Source organism: Nilaparvata lugens, chromosome 1 (genome assembly GCF_014356525.2).
Source record: "Nilaparvata lugens isolate BPH chromosome 1, ASM1435652v1, whole genome shotgun sequence".
Lineage (NCBI taxonomy): Eukaryota > Metazoa > Arthropoda > Insecta > Hemiptera > Delphacidae > Nilaparvata > Nilaparvata lugens.
In genome coordinates this window covers 43,870,905-43,889,252 of record NC_052504.1, presented here as the reverse complement: position 1 = coordinate 43,889,252, position 18,348 = coordinate 43,870,905, and the positions used below count along the sequence as shown (strand labels likewise).

General features: G+C 31.6%; 1 protein-coding gene across 2 annotated transcripts in view; it reads right to left on the bottom strand.

Annotated features, from left to right (window-relative positions):
* The window catches only part of LOC111059443 (kynurenine 3-monooxygenase), a 55,565-nt gene that overhangs the window by 1,428 nt on the left and 35,789 nt on the right, over positions 1-18,348 (bottom strand). Inside the window, exons 1-10 of one of the 2 annotated variants that reach the window (XM_039434571.1) lie at positions 17,485-17,819; positions 11,361-11,430; positions 10,094-10,287; positions 9,468-9,516; positions 8,577-8,664; positions 6,758-6,932; positions 5,893-6,144; positions 4,679-4,768; positions 2,718-2,858; positions 1,344-1,505 (exon numbers count right to left, since the gene is read on the bottom strand). In XM_039434571.1, coding sequence (XP_039290505.1) covers positions 1,344-1,505; positions 2,718-2,858; positions 4,679-4,768; positions 5,893-6,144; positions 6,758-6,932; positions 8,577-8,664; positions 9,468-9,516; positions 10,094-10,287; positions 11,361-11,430; positions 17,485-17,541 — 1,278 coding nt within the window. In that variant the 5' untranslated portion in view covers positions 17,542-17,819. Of the gene's footprint in view, positions 1-1,343; positions 1,506-2,717; positions 2,859-4,678; positions 4,769-5,892; positions 6,145-6,757; positions 6,933-8,576; positions 8,665-9,467; positions 9,517-10,093; positions 10,288-11,360; positions 11,431-17,484; positions 17,820-18,348 lie in introns of those variants that run through there. The other variant, XM_039434577.1, reaches the window with a different exon arrangement.

Below are 18,348 nucleotides of genomic sequence, written 5' to 3'. Positions count from 1 at the left end.
TATATTTCGTTTTGATTCTTTCAACTCCCACCATAACATCCAATTCAATATTTCAATAGTATAATAAACATTGAATAGGGTATAATATACGTTAATATGTTGAATAGGGGTCTTAACATAAGCATGTATGATGATAATACTCTTTGCTCAAAACATAATTATTGTAACCCACTGTCATTTAATAGGAACTTACTTTCATCTTGATTATCATGAAAATGAAAGCGTATTGCTTGATGCTAATTTGAAACTGGATCAACTTGTACTGCACTTTGTAGCCTTTAATAGATTTTGGGACACAATTTCTGGAAGCTAGTTGAATGAGCGTTAGCGAGTTCTCACTTTTGACTTACTGAAGGCCAAAGTCGTTGTCTGTCTGTTTGTATGTTCTAAGATAGCTTTACAAGGAATTGATCAATCAGCTTCAAATTTTGACATGCGTATTTTTCGAACCTTTTCACAGGTCAAAAAGTTCGTTAGACAACAAAATTGACTGACTTCTTCGTCCTTTTTCAGGATTTAATAACATTGAAAGTACATAATAAAAAAATGTGTTGTGATCTATCATTTAGTCGATGCTGAAGAATTCATTGCATGCAATTACTACAGTTTCTCCATTCAATCATTCATAACATCAGATGATGCTATTTGGGAGCTTTCACACAGACACTCCTTCATGCGCTGACACATGGTTTCAGCTGGTTAATTAATATATATATATATTATATATATATATATATATATACGGTATATATATAGAACATAATTTACCACTTTTATATCAACAAACTGATAGGGGTTAAAATATCAATGTGCGGTTTTTCCCCTCCATTTTCTCTTGTAACACTGTATCGAAATCATGTAGAAAAAGCAGTCCTCATTGAATTTAAAAAAATTAATTTAGATTCATACGGAGGTCAAAGATATTCTAGTGACAGAGTAGGGTAATTTTTTATTTCAAAAGGGATTTTCAATGAAACCTACAGTAAAGTTATTCTTGTAAGAGGAATATTTAGCTGTTTCCATACCAACTCTGTATTACCTAAAAGTTGCGGGTTTCAAAGATTACAATACAACAGTTCATGAGCGAGTTTTCCAACTCAGGGGGTCACTAGTAGTTCTCTGTGACATTATAAAAATAATGACTTTTTGAAATTCGTCACTTAATTTACTGAAATTGGTGATAATTTATTGCCTTAATTTGAATGCATAGAATTATATTCTATATGAAATATAATATTGTTGAAATAGTCTGCATAGGTGAGATTGATAATTCGAATTGGATGATATACTATTGAATAATATTAAAAAGGTCGATGTAAAACATAAATGATCGAGTGTCTCACCTTATCCTGCCATTTTTTATTATTTATGCAGTGACTATATCTCATTGAAGAGAATGTAACACTGTTGTAGAGAGGAATCCATAGACTTGGGAAGAATTTGAACAGAATATTGTCCAATTTCTTTCTCATAAGGAAAGACCTTTTGTTGACCAAATCTCTCATCTGGAAAATAATTCAAGATAACCAACAAAATATTAGCAGGAAGTATGATGAAGCTGTTCTACAATATGATATATTCAGATATATTCGATATTTAGATCAGATATTGAAGATAGTTTTTTTAATTCACACTGTCAAATATATATTTAATGATAGATGGTAATTACACATCAATTTCGGTAGTAACTTAGAAATGTAAACTGACTCATCCTTCGCGGGAGAGGTCACGCCTGGTCTTTTGCACCCAGTCATACATGATCAAGGTCATTCCTCTGAACCCATGGAAAATATGCGTTCTTCCTCCTACAGTAGGACTACCTCTAAATGGACTCTTCCACCATACCGTTGACCCTAGTTCAATGAGCGCAATAAGAACTATTATAATGCCACCCATCTCGCTCTTAAGGTCCCACAGGCTTTGTGACCTGTGAGACTGGAGACCTACAGGACTGGGCAATACACGCAGGATGCCAAGTCTGGTGGCCAAATGTAATACGAGCCTTATGTGCAAAATGAAAGCCATATTAGTGGGCAACAATATAATTGCTCAGTAATGTTACGGTACGGTATATCACATGTTCTTTATTGAGTCACAATCATTCACTTTCAATATTGCCTCTTCTTTTCAATCAATTTTTTTATCAATTGATACAAGATGGTCCATTATTTTTAAAATCATAAGTCTCTAGCAGCGTCTACAGAAATTATTAATCTGAATAAAGATTAAAGGTATTATGGTTATTATTGATTTTATTTGAAATGATAATAAAATTAAAGCTTATAATGATAATAACTTAATTTTAATATCAGGTTCATCAGACTGTCGCTGTTATAATACTGTAACTCTTTACTCTGTTGCTATCCTAGTGGAGTAAATAAGTAGTATACATTCAAGTTATCGAAAAAGTGTGCAGTAAAGCTGCGTTTACACCAAAGTTATTAACAAAATGTTTATTCCTCCATCTTTATAGATTCTATTAGATTGGACATAAATTATCATGCACATGATGAAAATATGTGTTTGTCAAGTTCCGTTCAATCTAATAGAATCTATACAGTAAGGATGGGAAAATAAACATTTTGTTAATAACTTTTGTGTAAACGCAGCTTAAGTTTATCAGGAACTCTTTGTATATTCATGAACAAATTGGTGGTTTTAATGATTACACGAAATATATTTTTTATAGTCCAAAGTTGCTGGGAAAATCAACTCACCTCTATATAATTGTACATTGCTAGATCACAAATAGCAGCAGCATCATCACACCTCCGTTTAGAAAACTCTTCCAAAATTGTATCAGTATTCGTTGAGTATTGATCAAAGAGTTGATCAAGTATCAAACAGTCCTCAAATCCCTAGAATAAAATGCTCAGATGAAGATACTCATGAACACCAAGATTTCAATGCTTCAGAATGACTTGAATTTAGAAAGTAAGTGGTTGTCATACTGCATAATACAGAAAATAGACTACATGATTCAATATGGTTTTCTACAGTGTAGCTTTATAACAAAACTTCGACTTTTTCAAACTAACAAAATAAAGTAGTAAATATATTTTTTCGATAAAAAAGTGTAAATATTACTGTAAAAGGTTGGTTTACAATGGAAAGAGGTGAATGATGTATTGAAAATGATAAAATTATAGTACCCTTTAAAATTAATAATAAAATAAGAATACAAATTGTAATTTGTATAAGTTACTTTACAATTTGTATTCGTTTTATTATCCTATTAATTTTAATAAGGGTACTATAGTTCTATTTTATAAATACAAGAAAGTAGCCCTGAATTCATACATTTTGAAAATGATAAATAAGGTATACAATTACAAAATAAAATAATTTTCGATAAAATGAAAATAAATATTGAACCGTAGTGGTTCTACATAGGCTACTAAAAGGGTTCTATTTATATTTTCATTCTATCATTGGAAAGTAGCTCTAAATAGTTGTTAATAAATAATTAGTACATATTTTTCAAATGGATACTTCTATACTGAAAGGGAATATTCAAGTGGATTCCAATTTTCACTATGTGGATTTTTCATTTTAAACTTCAAACAATCTTTGAATTATTATCAATACGGTAGCTCTTATCCAGTTTTATTTCTATACTCATTCTAAAGTGAGATTCGTAAAGTGATAAAGTCAGCATAATATGATTAAAACTGATTTGCTATTCTTGTCTGTCATTGGATATGACAGATATCTCTATCATTTTCCATTTTTCAGCTTCGCACCGTTGCCAAATTGTCTATAGATTTTGGAAGAAATATTATGATCTACCAAAATACAGAGTGGCGCAGCGAAATCGGACATTTTTAAGTAAAGTGATTTCCACGCAGAAAATCATAGAAATAGAAATAAAAACCATAGAAATGGTCGATTTATATTTATTTTTAATACTCTCCATTTTTTAGTTGACATCAGAAAGATTGTTCTCTCATTCGGCGATCTCAGCTTGCCATGGAGACTCTGGAATGACAGTGTAGCAAATCTTAGGGTTTTAGATGCTTTACTCTAGTTCGTGTAATGTTGGAGAACGTCTACGATACACTTTGCCTCCTAGATACCTGACAGTAATACGTTCATATGACTTCAAATGTGATTGTGATAATGCTGTGAAAATATTTTCTGTGCTTCGGTTATATCACCGTTTTTTTAAAATGCTCTCATCGCTATTGCACGTTCAAAACCAGTCCAATCACTCATTATTTAAAATAATGATTATTGAAAATGCAATGCGTTAACATCAATAAATTGTGTGAAATTTTGAACAGCTACCGACTCTTATAGACTGCAACCTGTGACATTCGAAATGTTTTGTCTCCCTAGGCCACTCTGTACCTATTTCATCTCAAACTCAGCAATTATAAAAATGTAATATTAAATCATTGAAATTTTTTCCCTACGAACTAGTACAAAGTATAACTAAATCAACAAGGATGATTAAAATCAGATCAGATTTACTGGGACAACGAATCACAGTCAGCATATTTCATAGGAGATGGGCGTTGGAAACGAAAAAGTGACAACAATACCTCCTCATCATTTTCACTGACTCTTTAACATAAATCACACTATAGCTGTTATTCTCAACAGTTTGATCTCACATTAAAATAATAAGGTCTGATAAGAACATTGAAAACTAGGTATATTATTAATTTGTACTTACAGCGTTCATTCCTTGTCCATAGAAAGGAACCATAGCATGTGCAGCGTCTCCCACTATCACACATTTTCCTTTGTAATGGAATGGTTGGCACTGAAATCAATATCATTATAGTAGTTATCTTCTTCTGCAGTGCTCATAAGAAAAATATAAGAATCAAAACTTCAAGATATCAAATATATAATTAATAAAAACAATATAAAAACTTGTAGTAGGTACCCTTTATTATTGAAAACTTAAAAATATTTTAACGACTAGTTTCGACCATAGGTCATTTTTAAGTTGAAATGACAAGTTATTAAAAAGTTTAAAATATTTTAAAGTTTTTAATAATAAAGGGTACTTCAAGTTTTTATACTGTTTTTATTAATTTGCACAAAAGTAGCCCATATAAGTGAAGAGTTTTATCAAATATATAATATACCGGTATACAGCATAATTTTTATAGTTCATTCAGAATGATGCTTATATAGGCTACCTATCGACAAATCAATGAAAACACTTTGCTGGGGGAAATGTAAATTATGATAAATTGCATCATAAATATTGTTTTTTGAATCTATGGGGAAGACAACTTAGGAGATGTCAGAATCATTTCAGTGCTTTTTAATATATTTATCTCTTGTTGCTTGCTATTTTTGAAATTTTTCAAGTACGGTATAAAAATATTATTTTATCATAGCAAGCACGCGAGAAGGCAATGAATGGCGTACATATTTTCAGCTATCAAGTTAAAAACTAAAATTTGAACAGTACGGTACTGAACACTACTGACTCATGACATAAATGCAGAGGCAGTCACAAGGGAAGAATGGAAGGGATAGATCCCCCTTTCCAAATAACAAAATAACAGAATCTGATGAGTACAGTAACTCATAAACTATTTTATTAGCTCGAGCATATCTTAATTTAGAACTTAAATACGTATGAAAATGCTTTTTTAATGCTTCAAATTCCTCATTTTCAGTGGTCATAACACCATCAAATCCCCCCCAAACCATTTAAGAAATCAAATCCTACGAGCTCCACTGTATCTATGTGATCGGAAATGTTGGAAAAGTTTTTTATCAAATATCTTTATAATTTTTTTACAGTTTAATGCTCTTTAAATATCAAGTGGCATCAATTCTATCAATAAGGTTCATTAAAAGAAAATCATATTTCTGTTTTCAAATAGGTTTTTTTAAGGATTAAATATTTTAATCTCCGGAACTGACCTTTATAGAAACAAGATGCGATGAAGAGGTAGCAAAGTAATCTTTGATCAGTTTATCCTTCCCGATAAGATCAAGTGCATCTGGAAAGTATTCCTCAAAAAACTCCGATAATCTTTCAGGAGAATCAAGCTCACCAAATTTTGACAAAGGCATGAAAAGAGAGACCGTCCAAGTTTTATCTTGGTTTGGCAGTGCGATCATCATGAATGTGCTTCTAGGCCAAATGTGAAGATAGTTCGGTAGCATTGCAAACTGAAAAAAAATATTATATAATCAGCATATTTACAATAATATTTAAAAAAAGTATAAATAGCCTAAGTCATGGAGTAGTGAATACTTCTACTAAAATTTATGTGAAAAAAATATTGTAGACAAGCAGGAGTATTGTAAATGTAGCTACAATATGCGATTTACATTAAACTGTCAGCATTGGTCCGATAGGAAGCATTGATGCTATTGATACAGAATGCTGACAGACTGAAGTGAATCTCACTACAGAAGTGAATAAAACCCCGATTAACGGACTTGAATTAGATGCTTTATGTAGGTACTGTATTCAGAGGTTTTGTATAAAAAATCCCATGATAGAATAAAAAAAATACAATTATGATTTTGTGATAATAAAAGACTTCCAATAGAAATACGGATAAGGAAAGTTTCTGTATTTGATACAGCATGTTATTTTTTATCTAATGTAGTAATTTTTATGTTTGATAAAGTGAAAATAACTAAACTCCATGATTACCTATGCTAGAAAATTTGGAATGTACGGTAGCGGTGTATTTTATTCAACATTTGGAAGTGATCAAGGAAAAATGATAAAAGGATGTGGGTGTTATATTTGTATGGTACGGTATATATATACCTTGTTATCGTTGGTAGGAGGAATGCAGAGTTCCAAATAACCATGCTCAATATAGGTTTGGCTGAACTGAAACATTGGTTGTTTCATCATTATTTCCCGTCTCACTGCTGAGAAAGCTCCATCTGCACCTATCACCAAATCTGCTGTTGTGCGGAATATTTCTCCGGTTCTTTTACTTCAATTGAAATGAAAATTATTTCATTAGCGATCTTAGAAATCTCTCAACACAGTATTCAAATTCATTCAACTAGTTGAATATTCAACAAAGTTCATCAAATCCAACATGAATTTATTGAATAGGAATTGATATTGTGGAATTTCTCCACAGTTTATTTGTGGAATGAACACAGTTTTATTTTTGTCACATCCACATTTATTAGATTTGAAAATCTAATAAATTAAATCTAGTAAATCTATAATAATATGTCATAGCCTATATCTTATCAATATGATATTCTAATATGTCATAGCCTATATCTTATCAATATGATATTCTTTATAAGTAATTAATTATTGAAATTATTCCATGTTGTTTGATAAATGAGAATCCATCCCACTAAAATAAATTAATCAATTCATGTACTCGTAGGAACTATCACTATGATGGAATAAAAATAAATAGTCACTATGGTTATAGTTATCAGTACCGTATAATGAATACAGTACGGTACTGTATGTAACAGTAACAGTTTTAATAGCAATGAGCATTTTATATGAAATGAGCATTACTGCTTCCATATTAATTATTAGTAGCCTATACCATAGAACCATATACCCATGTCTATTTTTATTATTGTGGAGTCTTATGTGAAGTTTATCATTCTAGATCCTTCAAAGTACCTTCCTTCAACAAAGATTTCATAGAAAAACTGATCATTGGATTTTATTATTGTACAATAATATTAGTATAGGTCTAGATTAACACTCACGGTCATTTTCTTTTGAAATAGACGTCTTCGATATTTCTATCATAACAATAACATGTACGGTAAGGGAAATCTCTACATATGAGTATCCTTTTATTATCTTATCTTTCAATTCATTTCATATTTGATATAATTTTCATTCCATTTCAATAAAAGAATCTTTAGTTACCGTATACTATTAAAATCGCTAGTCCTGTACCGATGTAACGACTTTATTACTTCCCCGTTTATATTCATTCTCTCACAGGTTTTAAATGTAAAACATAAAATATTTTACTATAAACTCTATTAAATAATCTATAAAATTGAAATGAGACCTTTTATTGTAATTGACAGCCATGAAAGAATTATTCTAACAACGCATAATCAGAACTGAGTTCGTTAACGCTTGGGCTACGTAATACTGAACTGTCAACACTTGTTTAGTGCATAACAAGATAGATGGACTAAAGTACTTATTGTTAGTAAGCTTATAATAATTATATCTAAATTCATGTAGGCTGTTGCATTTAAGCATTGAATAATAGGCTATAGTTGACAATTTAGCTATCTGTGTTGTTCCATGATTGCTAGGATCCAGCTCACAACGATAAAATACCTATCAATGATAGTCACAAGACGTATTATTTCAATAATTTTATTTAGCCTATATTAGGCTCTATGTGATTAAAATGTCGCATTACAACTATCTATGCTCCACAGCATGACCTAGGATCTACTTATATTTTTTATTCGGCATTCAGGCTAGATATAATTCTATCAAAACAATATTGAGTCTTCAGCTCATGAGCTCAAACTAATTATAATAGTATTTTTATATTTTTTCAAGTAGCATATGCTTAAATTATAAATCGTAATCAGTTAATATAATCTATAATGAGAGTCATACTCACTTCTGAAAATCCAAAGTATTGGTTGTTGAGTCCAGTCTCATGAATTTATGTTCAAAATTGAATGTGACATTTTCATATTTATCTCCAGCTGAAAAACGATGAAAGGAGAGATTAACTAATTGGATGTCTGAAAATGAGATCAACAATGTGATAAATACTATTATAGGACTATATACATGCGTGTCCCGTTCCAGCTAGTGCCGGGTTTGGGTATGAAAAATGCATGTCCATTTTCCTCGTTATTCTTGCATTAAATATGATATAGTAATTGATTTTATGGTATTTGGAAATAGGCTATAAATGTTTCATTGTTTATTGTCAATCCTTTGTACAATACTGTAATAAAGAACAATAATTTATTAATGGGTACCGACTTTTATAGGTACCGTACTCAACTCTTTACACAAGAAAAAAAAACAGTTGAAGCACACTTTATCTTATGAGTGTTTGAGCTTGCGTTTACACCAAAGTTATTACAAAATGTATTAACAAAATGTTAATAACTCAATCCTTATAGATTCTATTAGATTTAACGGAACTTGACAATCACATATGTTCATCATGTTTATGATAAGTTATAATGTTCAATCTAATAGAATCTATAAGGGATAAGTTTATAGCATTTTGTTAATAACTTTGGTGTAAACGCAGCTAAAATACCAAGAATAGAGTATAAATTATAAACCTTCCTATTTGCATTATCCTATAATATTTTCTCTAATCCTCCAACTTTAAAGATGAAAAACTTACCCAATTAAATATCCAATTTAGTATTAATATTGAATAAACAAATGCAACAACAAAATCATCTCTATAATAATGGATTTGAGATTTGAGATGGACTATCATTTTAAAATTGTATTTCTTTCAAGATTGGAAAGTTTTATTTACCTGAAATTAGAAGCTCATTGAGGTACTTCCTCTCGACTGAGTATATACTCTGAAAAAAATGTTCAGGATGAATATTACCTAAAACATTCTACTACTGCATCAGATGCACATAGGCTACCGTACCGTACTTTATAACATGAGGCCAGGTATTATGGAGCTTTTCATGTGATAACACTCCCAAATAATACTTTCAAGAAATAATATTTTCCCCACAAAAATAATAAAATTCACTCTATTAATTCCAATCATAGTAATTTACTGTTTCTATAGAACACATACGATATGAAAAATTGTGATGGAATTATAGTATCTTATCAAATTCATTATTGGATTCATATTAGTTTCATTATCTCTATGGGTTCTCATTATCATGCATTCATTTAAAATAGCTAAAGATTCCAAGATTTTAAAATAGCTAAAGATTCCAAGAGGTAGGCCAACTTTGTCAATAATGTTTAGTTTTTCATGGTATTTCAAATAATATGAAATCTCATTATTTGGAACAATGTTATTGTTATGACACACTTTTTGTCAAGCATAAGCTATGAAAACTTCATTTATCTAGTAAGAAAACAAAAATTTTGGTCAATGAAGATGATATTGACTTGTTCACCAGAATCACTCACCTGTTTTTCCAGTGCATCATATAAAATTGGTTTCTGACATCCATCCAATGCATGTATCATGCGCCCACGCATCGGTATTGCATGCTTGCATAATACTGAATTATCTAATCCAACAATTTCCAAGGCCTTCAATCCTCTATGAGACAAGGCCAAATTTATTGTTCTACCTTTCACTAGGTTTGATTTGCGAATATCTAATGGAAAAATTGACAAATTGAATGAAAATCATTCATGATGACAGTAATTGAGAAAATCTATTAAGTTAAATGGGTTAATATGACAATAAAAATTCAACAATCCAAGAAGCTTTATTTCCAGAAAGTTGAAAAATCGAATGTTCTAGGATGACACTTCTCTGGTTCCGGGCTTTGAGAAATAACAAGTTACATATTGCATTGATCTTTACATTTTCTGATTCACCCAAATAATTCAATGTCAAAAAAATATTTCTTCTATTGATTATAATATTGGCACATTGCTCGAATTTTATTAGGTGTTGTAGCTAGCTCACATTTTCAAGTGAATTTCTCACAAATAAGTGATATACCCTGACCTTTTCATTTCAAAAAAATGCCTTTTAAGGAGCTTTAACAAGATGTATGTTGAAAAAGGTGCACAAATTATATATTTAGTGGGTATGTTTTCTAGGGGAGAGGTAATTTCACAATACCTAATAGATTTAAAAACAATGATAAATTCTGCAATATATCCTAGTTAGATAAAATGAATGATCAATCATTGTCAAAATCTCTGATATGAATAGTATCGATTTTTCCACACTTATCAGATTTTTCTGAAAATTATTCCATTTTCACATTTTTCTTATCATGAGTTTTATAAGTACGACTCATTTTTTAAAATCAAGCAATACTGTGATAATAACTTGAATTTAGTTTGAAAATAAAGTGATGGATACTTTATGATTTTTTGTGACAATGTTTTTTAATAATATTGTAATTCAAGATTTTATTCAAAATTTAAGAATTCAAAATCTTGATGTTGGATACTGATTATGTTCACTAATATTTCTCATTTTGCATTATTCCACAGATATCGCATTTTCATACAAAAGAATCATTCACTTACAGAAGATGACGATAACTGTAGATAATAATAACAATAATAATAATAATAATAATAATAATAATAATAATTATTATTATTATTATTATTATTATTATAATTGTTGTTATTATCATTTCAGAAGATGAGAATGATTTATTGTGGATAATTTAAAAAGTTTGATAAAAAAAAATGACACACTCACCTTGTCTGTATTCATAAACATCTACTTTGAAGCCTCTTTTCCCAAGCATACATGCGTTCAGAGATCCCACCTATGAACGAAATAATTATTTTGAAATATGAATAAATTAGCCTAATTAATAATTACAGATTCAAATGAATAAATTCATTAATGAAACATTCTGTCTATTATTGAAAAAACACAGTTCTATTTTTGTTGCATCCACATTTATATAGATGCGAATTTTTCCTTAATTGAAAAAAACACAGTTTAATTTTTGTCACATCCACATTTATAATATATAGATGTGATATAAATGTGGATGTGACAGAATAGAACTGTGTTTTTCCAATTATGAAAAATTCCACAATATCAATTCACTTCAACAAGTTTTATCACTTGTGTCTATTTTCAGAGCTACGAATATAAGAGGGAAAATAGCCTCAGAATTGTTATTGTATTTCACCAATATTATCAGGCCTACTCATTTTATTGGACATAGAATAATGACAAGAAGTTATATTGTATTTCAATTGAGCTAGAAAAATCCCCTTTTTTGTTTTTGAGGATGCTTGCTTAAAATTATTAAATGAATAAGAATTCTTCCAATAGTGATGGATGCTTGAAAAATAGGTCTATTTGTGAAATTTTATTGAAACTATAATAAAAATGTTCGAGAAACAATAGCCAGCAAAGAGTACCTAATTACCAAAGCTCTTTAACTGGACTAAATTCACAATCGTATAAATTTGTGTAGCCTACTTGCTGGACAAATTAAAAAAAAAATAGCAGGTATAGGAGTTTGATGGATGAATTTTAATATTTCCACATTTCGAAGTTAATTCATGGAAAAGGTGCATGGCGCGGCTCAGCGGGCTACTACTAATAATTTTAGTAGTATTGTTCCGGCTGGAATTGTGCGTTGTGTTTGTGTACGATGTGTATTTTTCAAAGCGTTTTTTTCTTCAATAGATTTTCATACCCATCAGTGATCATAGCGTCACAAAGTAACCTCTATTTTGAACAATACAGCCCTTGTTTGTTGCAGTTGAATAGTGATTGCAGTTGAGTTAATTAACTATTCGTTCACGAAAAAACAATATGAGTAGGTTTAAAAGATATATGCTTATCGATCATAAGCGTATTGATCTGGAGCGTTGTAACTTTAGTCTGCAATCGTTGCACCCCGTTCATGGGTTCTTTTCTTATTGCGTCGGGCATTTATTTGTATCATAGCATAACTATCCATTACTCACTTCCAAGTCATGGACTAATGAAGAGATCATAGAGACCACTGGACAAAATTATTAAATTTCCATTTTTAAGAAAGTGTAACAAAAAATGCATGCAGTAGTAGCATAGACAATGGCGGATCCATGGGGGGGTGGCAAAGGGGGGAAACGCCCCACCCCCCGAGACCCAAGAGAGAGAAAAAACGGCAAAAATCTGATAGAAACTAGGAATTTATGTAAGCAACAGAAATAGTCTGTTGCCAATCTGTGTAAAGCCATTTATGTTGCTTGTGCAGAGGGCAATATTTAATGTAGTAGTGTTTTAGATATTAAAGAACATGGGTTCTTTAACCCGCTAGAACGCGGATGCTTCAAGTGGAGTAGACTGTGTTAAGAGTGTTCTGACCAAATATTATTCCTCCTGCCCCTCTAGAATGGTTGTCCGCCACACGCACATTCTAGTGGCGGGCGTGTGAGTGTTTGCGGACACGCGCATTCTAGTGGCGGGCGTGTGAGTGATTGATTGCTGTTTCGCCATTACCTTATCCATATTAACATGTTTTATATCTGGGGTAATAAGATTTGCTCGATAATTATTTAGTAAATTGGATGAGAACTCATTTGAAATGTGATACGTAAATGAAACAAGTTGAAAATTTAAATTATAAAAATACAATGACATAAATTGATAGTAGGTGAAAAGATAAAGAATGTAAATACAAATACAAATTTGTACATACATATTACATATTAATATAATAGTGCTATCCATTTCAACATTACGAGAGGCACTAAACTATACATCAAAACACCATTTTCGTTTGATAAATACAGAAATTTTCCAGGATGAGCTCCCGGACCCTCCCTCCCTTTGGTTGGGGGTATTCCATACACTCCAAACCCAGTGGCGTATCCAGGGGGGGTATAGGGATGCATATAGGGATGTGGCTGGATCAGCCACAAAAATTAGCATCCAATGCCATACTTTCGTTACCGTATATTGTACCCCTTATTTTGCATCTATATTTATCTATATTTAGCATCTATATTTTGCATCTATAAGTGTCATTTTGCCCTATATTGCATCCCTTATATTTCACACTATGAAATATAAGGGACTAGCAGAAATAACCCGTGCTCCGCAAGGATCTATTTTAAAACTTGACAAACTGAAAACTTGACGGAGTGAAATTTTGAAGAATTGAAAATAGGCCTATAACCATCCTTGGTTAATTAAGAATCTACATGCAAAATTGCAAGTTAGTTTCAGTCCAGTAGCTTAGACGTGAAGATGCGTCAAACATAATTATTTTCCTATCCCGTACGTGTATAAGCCAGCTCTTAACTTTATCTATATTTATATAAAAGCGAAATGGCACTCACTGACTGACTGACTCACTCACTCACTCACTCACTCACTCGCAGAACTAAAAATCTACCGGACCAAAAACGTTCAAATTTGGTAGGTATGTTCAGTTGGCCCTTTAGAGGCGCACTAAGAACGGATTTAGAAAAATTTCCAAAGATACGCCCAAAATCTGCGTTTTTCCAGCATTTTTTAGCGTTTTCTCAGTTTTATCGGCTAGTTATAGATATAGTTAACGACTGCAAGAGGACTGTGGAACAGAATAGTGGTGAAACTATGATAGCGCCTGAAGTGTCTCAAACACAATAGTAGGTTACTACATGAAATTTTTGAAAATGATTTGAAAAAAAAATGTTAAAACAACAGAACTGAAAGTTGTCAACCTTATCATTCTACCTCCATTTAGAGAGACTCTTGTTTGAGCCGAATGTAAATCTATATACATAAAAATGAATGTCTGTTTGTGTGTTTGTATGTTTGTTTGTTCCCTATAGACTTGAAAACTACTTGACATAACGGCATGAAACTTTGGGAATATGTAGTGTGAATATTGGGGATGGTTTCTGAAGAGAAATTTAAATAGGGGGGGATTATAATAATTATTTATTAATCCATTTTACAGACCTATGTTTTCGAAATTGTCAACAGAGCGGCTACCGAAGAACGGAAGATGATCATGATTCAAGATCATATTGTGATAATATGATTGAGCATCTGAAGTTACCAGCTGTATAATAAACACGTCACCCTGTGATAAATTGTGTATTGGTATTAAAACGATAGTTTGGAGTTGAAGTTAGTGTAGTTGATTGGTACCAGCTGTAGATAATCGTTCCTTAGAAGACCTATACAAATAATTATCACTCCCCTATCATTGAAAAACTGGAAAATTTTGGAAAAAAAGTATTCACCTCATGAAAGAGAGTTGTTCATATTGCATCCATTGATTACTGAAGAATGAAAGAATAATTTTAAAAAATTTGAATTCAGCTCAGCTTATATTCATCCTAAAATGGAAGATGGAGAGAATATGGAATTCTGTGTGATTCATCGTACATCGCATATTTCCTGGACTATCTATTGACAATCAACAACTATGAAAAAAATGAATTCATTTCTGAAACACTGATTTAACCTATACCTATATATTTTTATTTTTTTAATTCAACACTACTTTACTGATAGATATTACTACCAATCGATTGAGTAGAATATGTTTTCGGGATAACGAATGCTGCATGACTAAGCACATAGGAAGTCCGTATTGAGATGTAAATAAAAATATTGATTGTCATCAGATGAATTTCATAATTCACCAAATAAAGTCAAGTGTGACATGAGATACATTGACCATTTGGTGGTACAAAGTTCGCCGGGTAGGCTAGTTGTAAATGAAGCTTTATTATTGATAGTCAACGCTGAAAAAAAGACAGGCTCAATCACCAGGAATACTATAAATTCTATGAGGGACCAGTAAGCTATTAATTTTGAGTAGTTCAATCACTTCCACTCTGTACACTGGATACATTATGGACAATCAATGAATCAATAAGTTTTATTAATTCAATTCAATTCAAAAATATGTTTGAAATTTATTAGCTACAGAATAAAAAACTTTTAATTGCAGTGACCCCGACTACTACAATATGAATAACCATTTGGATCGAATATAAGGAATTACTCACATCTCTCATCAAATCGTACTTTTTATTCATAAAATATTAACAAAATATATATATATATAAGTTATATTGAATGAACTCACGGCTAAGGTTTGCCTTTTTCTGGCCGTGCTACAAATAAATGTAGATATATATGTTTGACATTTTTTTTGTAATCTTGTTGTCTTTTAAGAAAGTTTTCAATGTGATTTTCGATGACAATAGAATTTGAATTTGAAAAAGAATTATCAACAAACTCCTAACCAAAGAAAATTTCTGTGCTCTGTTCTAATCGGAATGTATGAGACCATATACATCTGATAGAAGACGCAAACCAAACTGCTGGCCAAGAATACAACAATGAAACACACACGTGGCAAGCTCGCGCTCTCGATTTACGAAAAATTAATTCGATCAGCTGATTGATAAAATTATTTTAAGCTTTCCAATGATTACAACATATGTTAGAATATCATGTGTCAATTATCTCAGTTTCATATGGCGTTCACCTTACCATGTTTATAGCCTTACTTAATAGGACGACCCTTTTTCATCCTTTGAAATCCTTAGAGGCTAAATATCTCAAAATCCGTTCTTAGTGCGCGTCTAGCATGTTTGAAGAATATTTGTGCAAAGTTTTAAGTCTGTAGGCCAATACATTTTAGCTGTAGTGTGAATTTCTGAAATTCCTTTCTTAGTGGATGTTTTGAGGCTACCATAAACAATTGTGCAAAATTTCTAGGCTCAGTAGTTTGGGCTGTGGTGTGATTTCAGTCTGTCGGGGCTTAGCCTTTTATAGATATAGAGAAGAAAGAATATAGAGATGAGAGAATAGTACTGCAATAGCAAGTCCCTAAGGACTAGATAGCAGGGGATAGCGAATCTACAGATAGCACTTCAAAGGACCCCCCAGAATTCCACAGTTATGATGTACGGGCTTAGTTTCTACCGTGAACAGGGGGGATTTGAAAAAAGGTTTTATAACCCCCTTCCCCCCGAAAAAATGTGAGTTTGAATAATTAAGTAAAAATAATGAGAAAAATGGTTAAACTAAAACTAAGCGTTAAACAAAATTTTGACGATATTTTTGCTAAATTTGGTTCAAATAGTGCTTTATTGGAGCCAAATTTGAAGCATTCTAGCTTGTTACCTCTAATAATGAGTAGGCCTTCTACAAAATCAATTTTTTTTAACCAATTGAATGACTAATAAAATTCGATTCCATCCCAATCTATTTGTTATTCAATCAAAAACCCATAAGCCTATGAAATTTTCAAGGAAAAATCGAAATAATAATTGGCCTAGGCTACTGAACACTAACAAAACTTGAGTGGAATGTTTGTTTCTAATTGTAAAATGCGTGCAACGCACCAATATTTTCAAAATTTTGAAAATACCCCCGGACCCCCCTTTGGTGGGGGGTATTCCATACCCACCACACCACCCGGTGCCACCACCAAAGTTTAGGTGTTTTCTTCTCCAATGTCATGATCCCCCCAAAAAAATTCTAGATACGCCACTGCCCAAACCACCCGGTGTTTTCGTCTCCATTTAGTCTCCATTACGTAACCTTTTCTCTTTAGGCAAAACTAGAGAAATATCTATCTGACTATACTTGCCTAGCAGATAATACTTTCATAAGTATATTTTAGTTTCATTAAAAATGATTAATTGATTCATTATTAATGTTTCTATCAAAAACAGTGTCGCTTGTCGCATATTTTCCCAAGAATACAGTTACGTCCCTACAGTTTCTCTACAGTTACGTAATATGATTACTATAGGGATGAAATAATATTGTATAATAGAATGAACCCGGAGTAGAATCATTAGCTATTGTTAAATCTAACCACTTCTTTATGATTACTCATTTCAAATAAACTCACCAATCCAGCTCCAATAACAGCAATCTTCAAGGGAACACTTGGATCTAGATCCATCATAGAAAGCAGAGGATATCCAGGGAAGTGTGAATCCAGACTGGTAGAGTCTGAACGAGTTCGTAAAATGTAAGGAGCCGTACTGAACAGAGTGAGTGACAGTTGAGTAATGTGATAATGAAACCTATCAGCAGCAAAAAAGGTTTCTCACCACTGACCACTATCATTCAAGCACAACTTGTAACTTTATCCCTTGTCTTGTCTCTTCAGTCAAAAAAAGAATCGTTATGAAAAATGAGAATCTACCACGTTGATACTATTATAGCAGTCGGTTATGTTCATGGCTACTAGTTGCCTACTAGAAGGTTCAATGGATTCAAACAAATTACTACTTATAGATAATTAGTTGCTTATCTGTGACATAACAAGAACAACAAACATGATTATCATTAACATTTACTGAGCCTAGTTCATTAAAATATAAATTCAATAATCTTTTAACAGTTAATCCGGTATGTCCGGTATGTCATGAATGATGATATTTTAGGAAGGAAGCTATCATGATTACAATAATTAATATGTAATTAACATTTACATACACGGTACTGACGTATTCAATCGTTGCTGATGCACTGTTTCCTAATGATAACATATTAATTTATGTGAGGGTTTTTCGCAAATTGATTTTTATGAGAATCCATTTTCAAGAATGAAAACTCCTTTCTGGAATTTGTTACAACCTTATTTAGGCTTCTATAATAGTAGTTTATGCAACGGTTTTTTGAGAGTTTTTGAAGCACAAGTGAGATGTAAGTTAAGTTAAGGCACGATTGAGTGACAAGAGATGGGATTGATTGTGATGTAATGTTA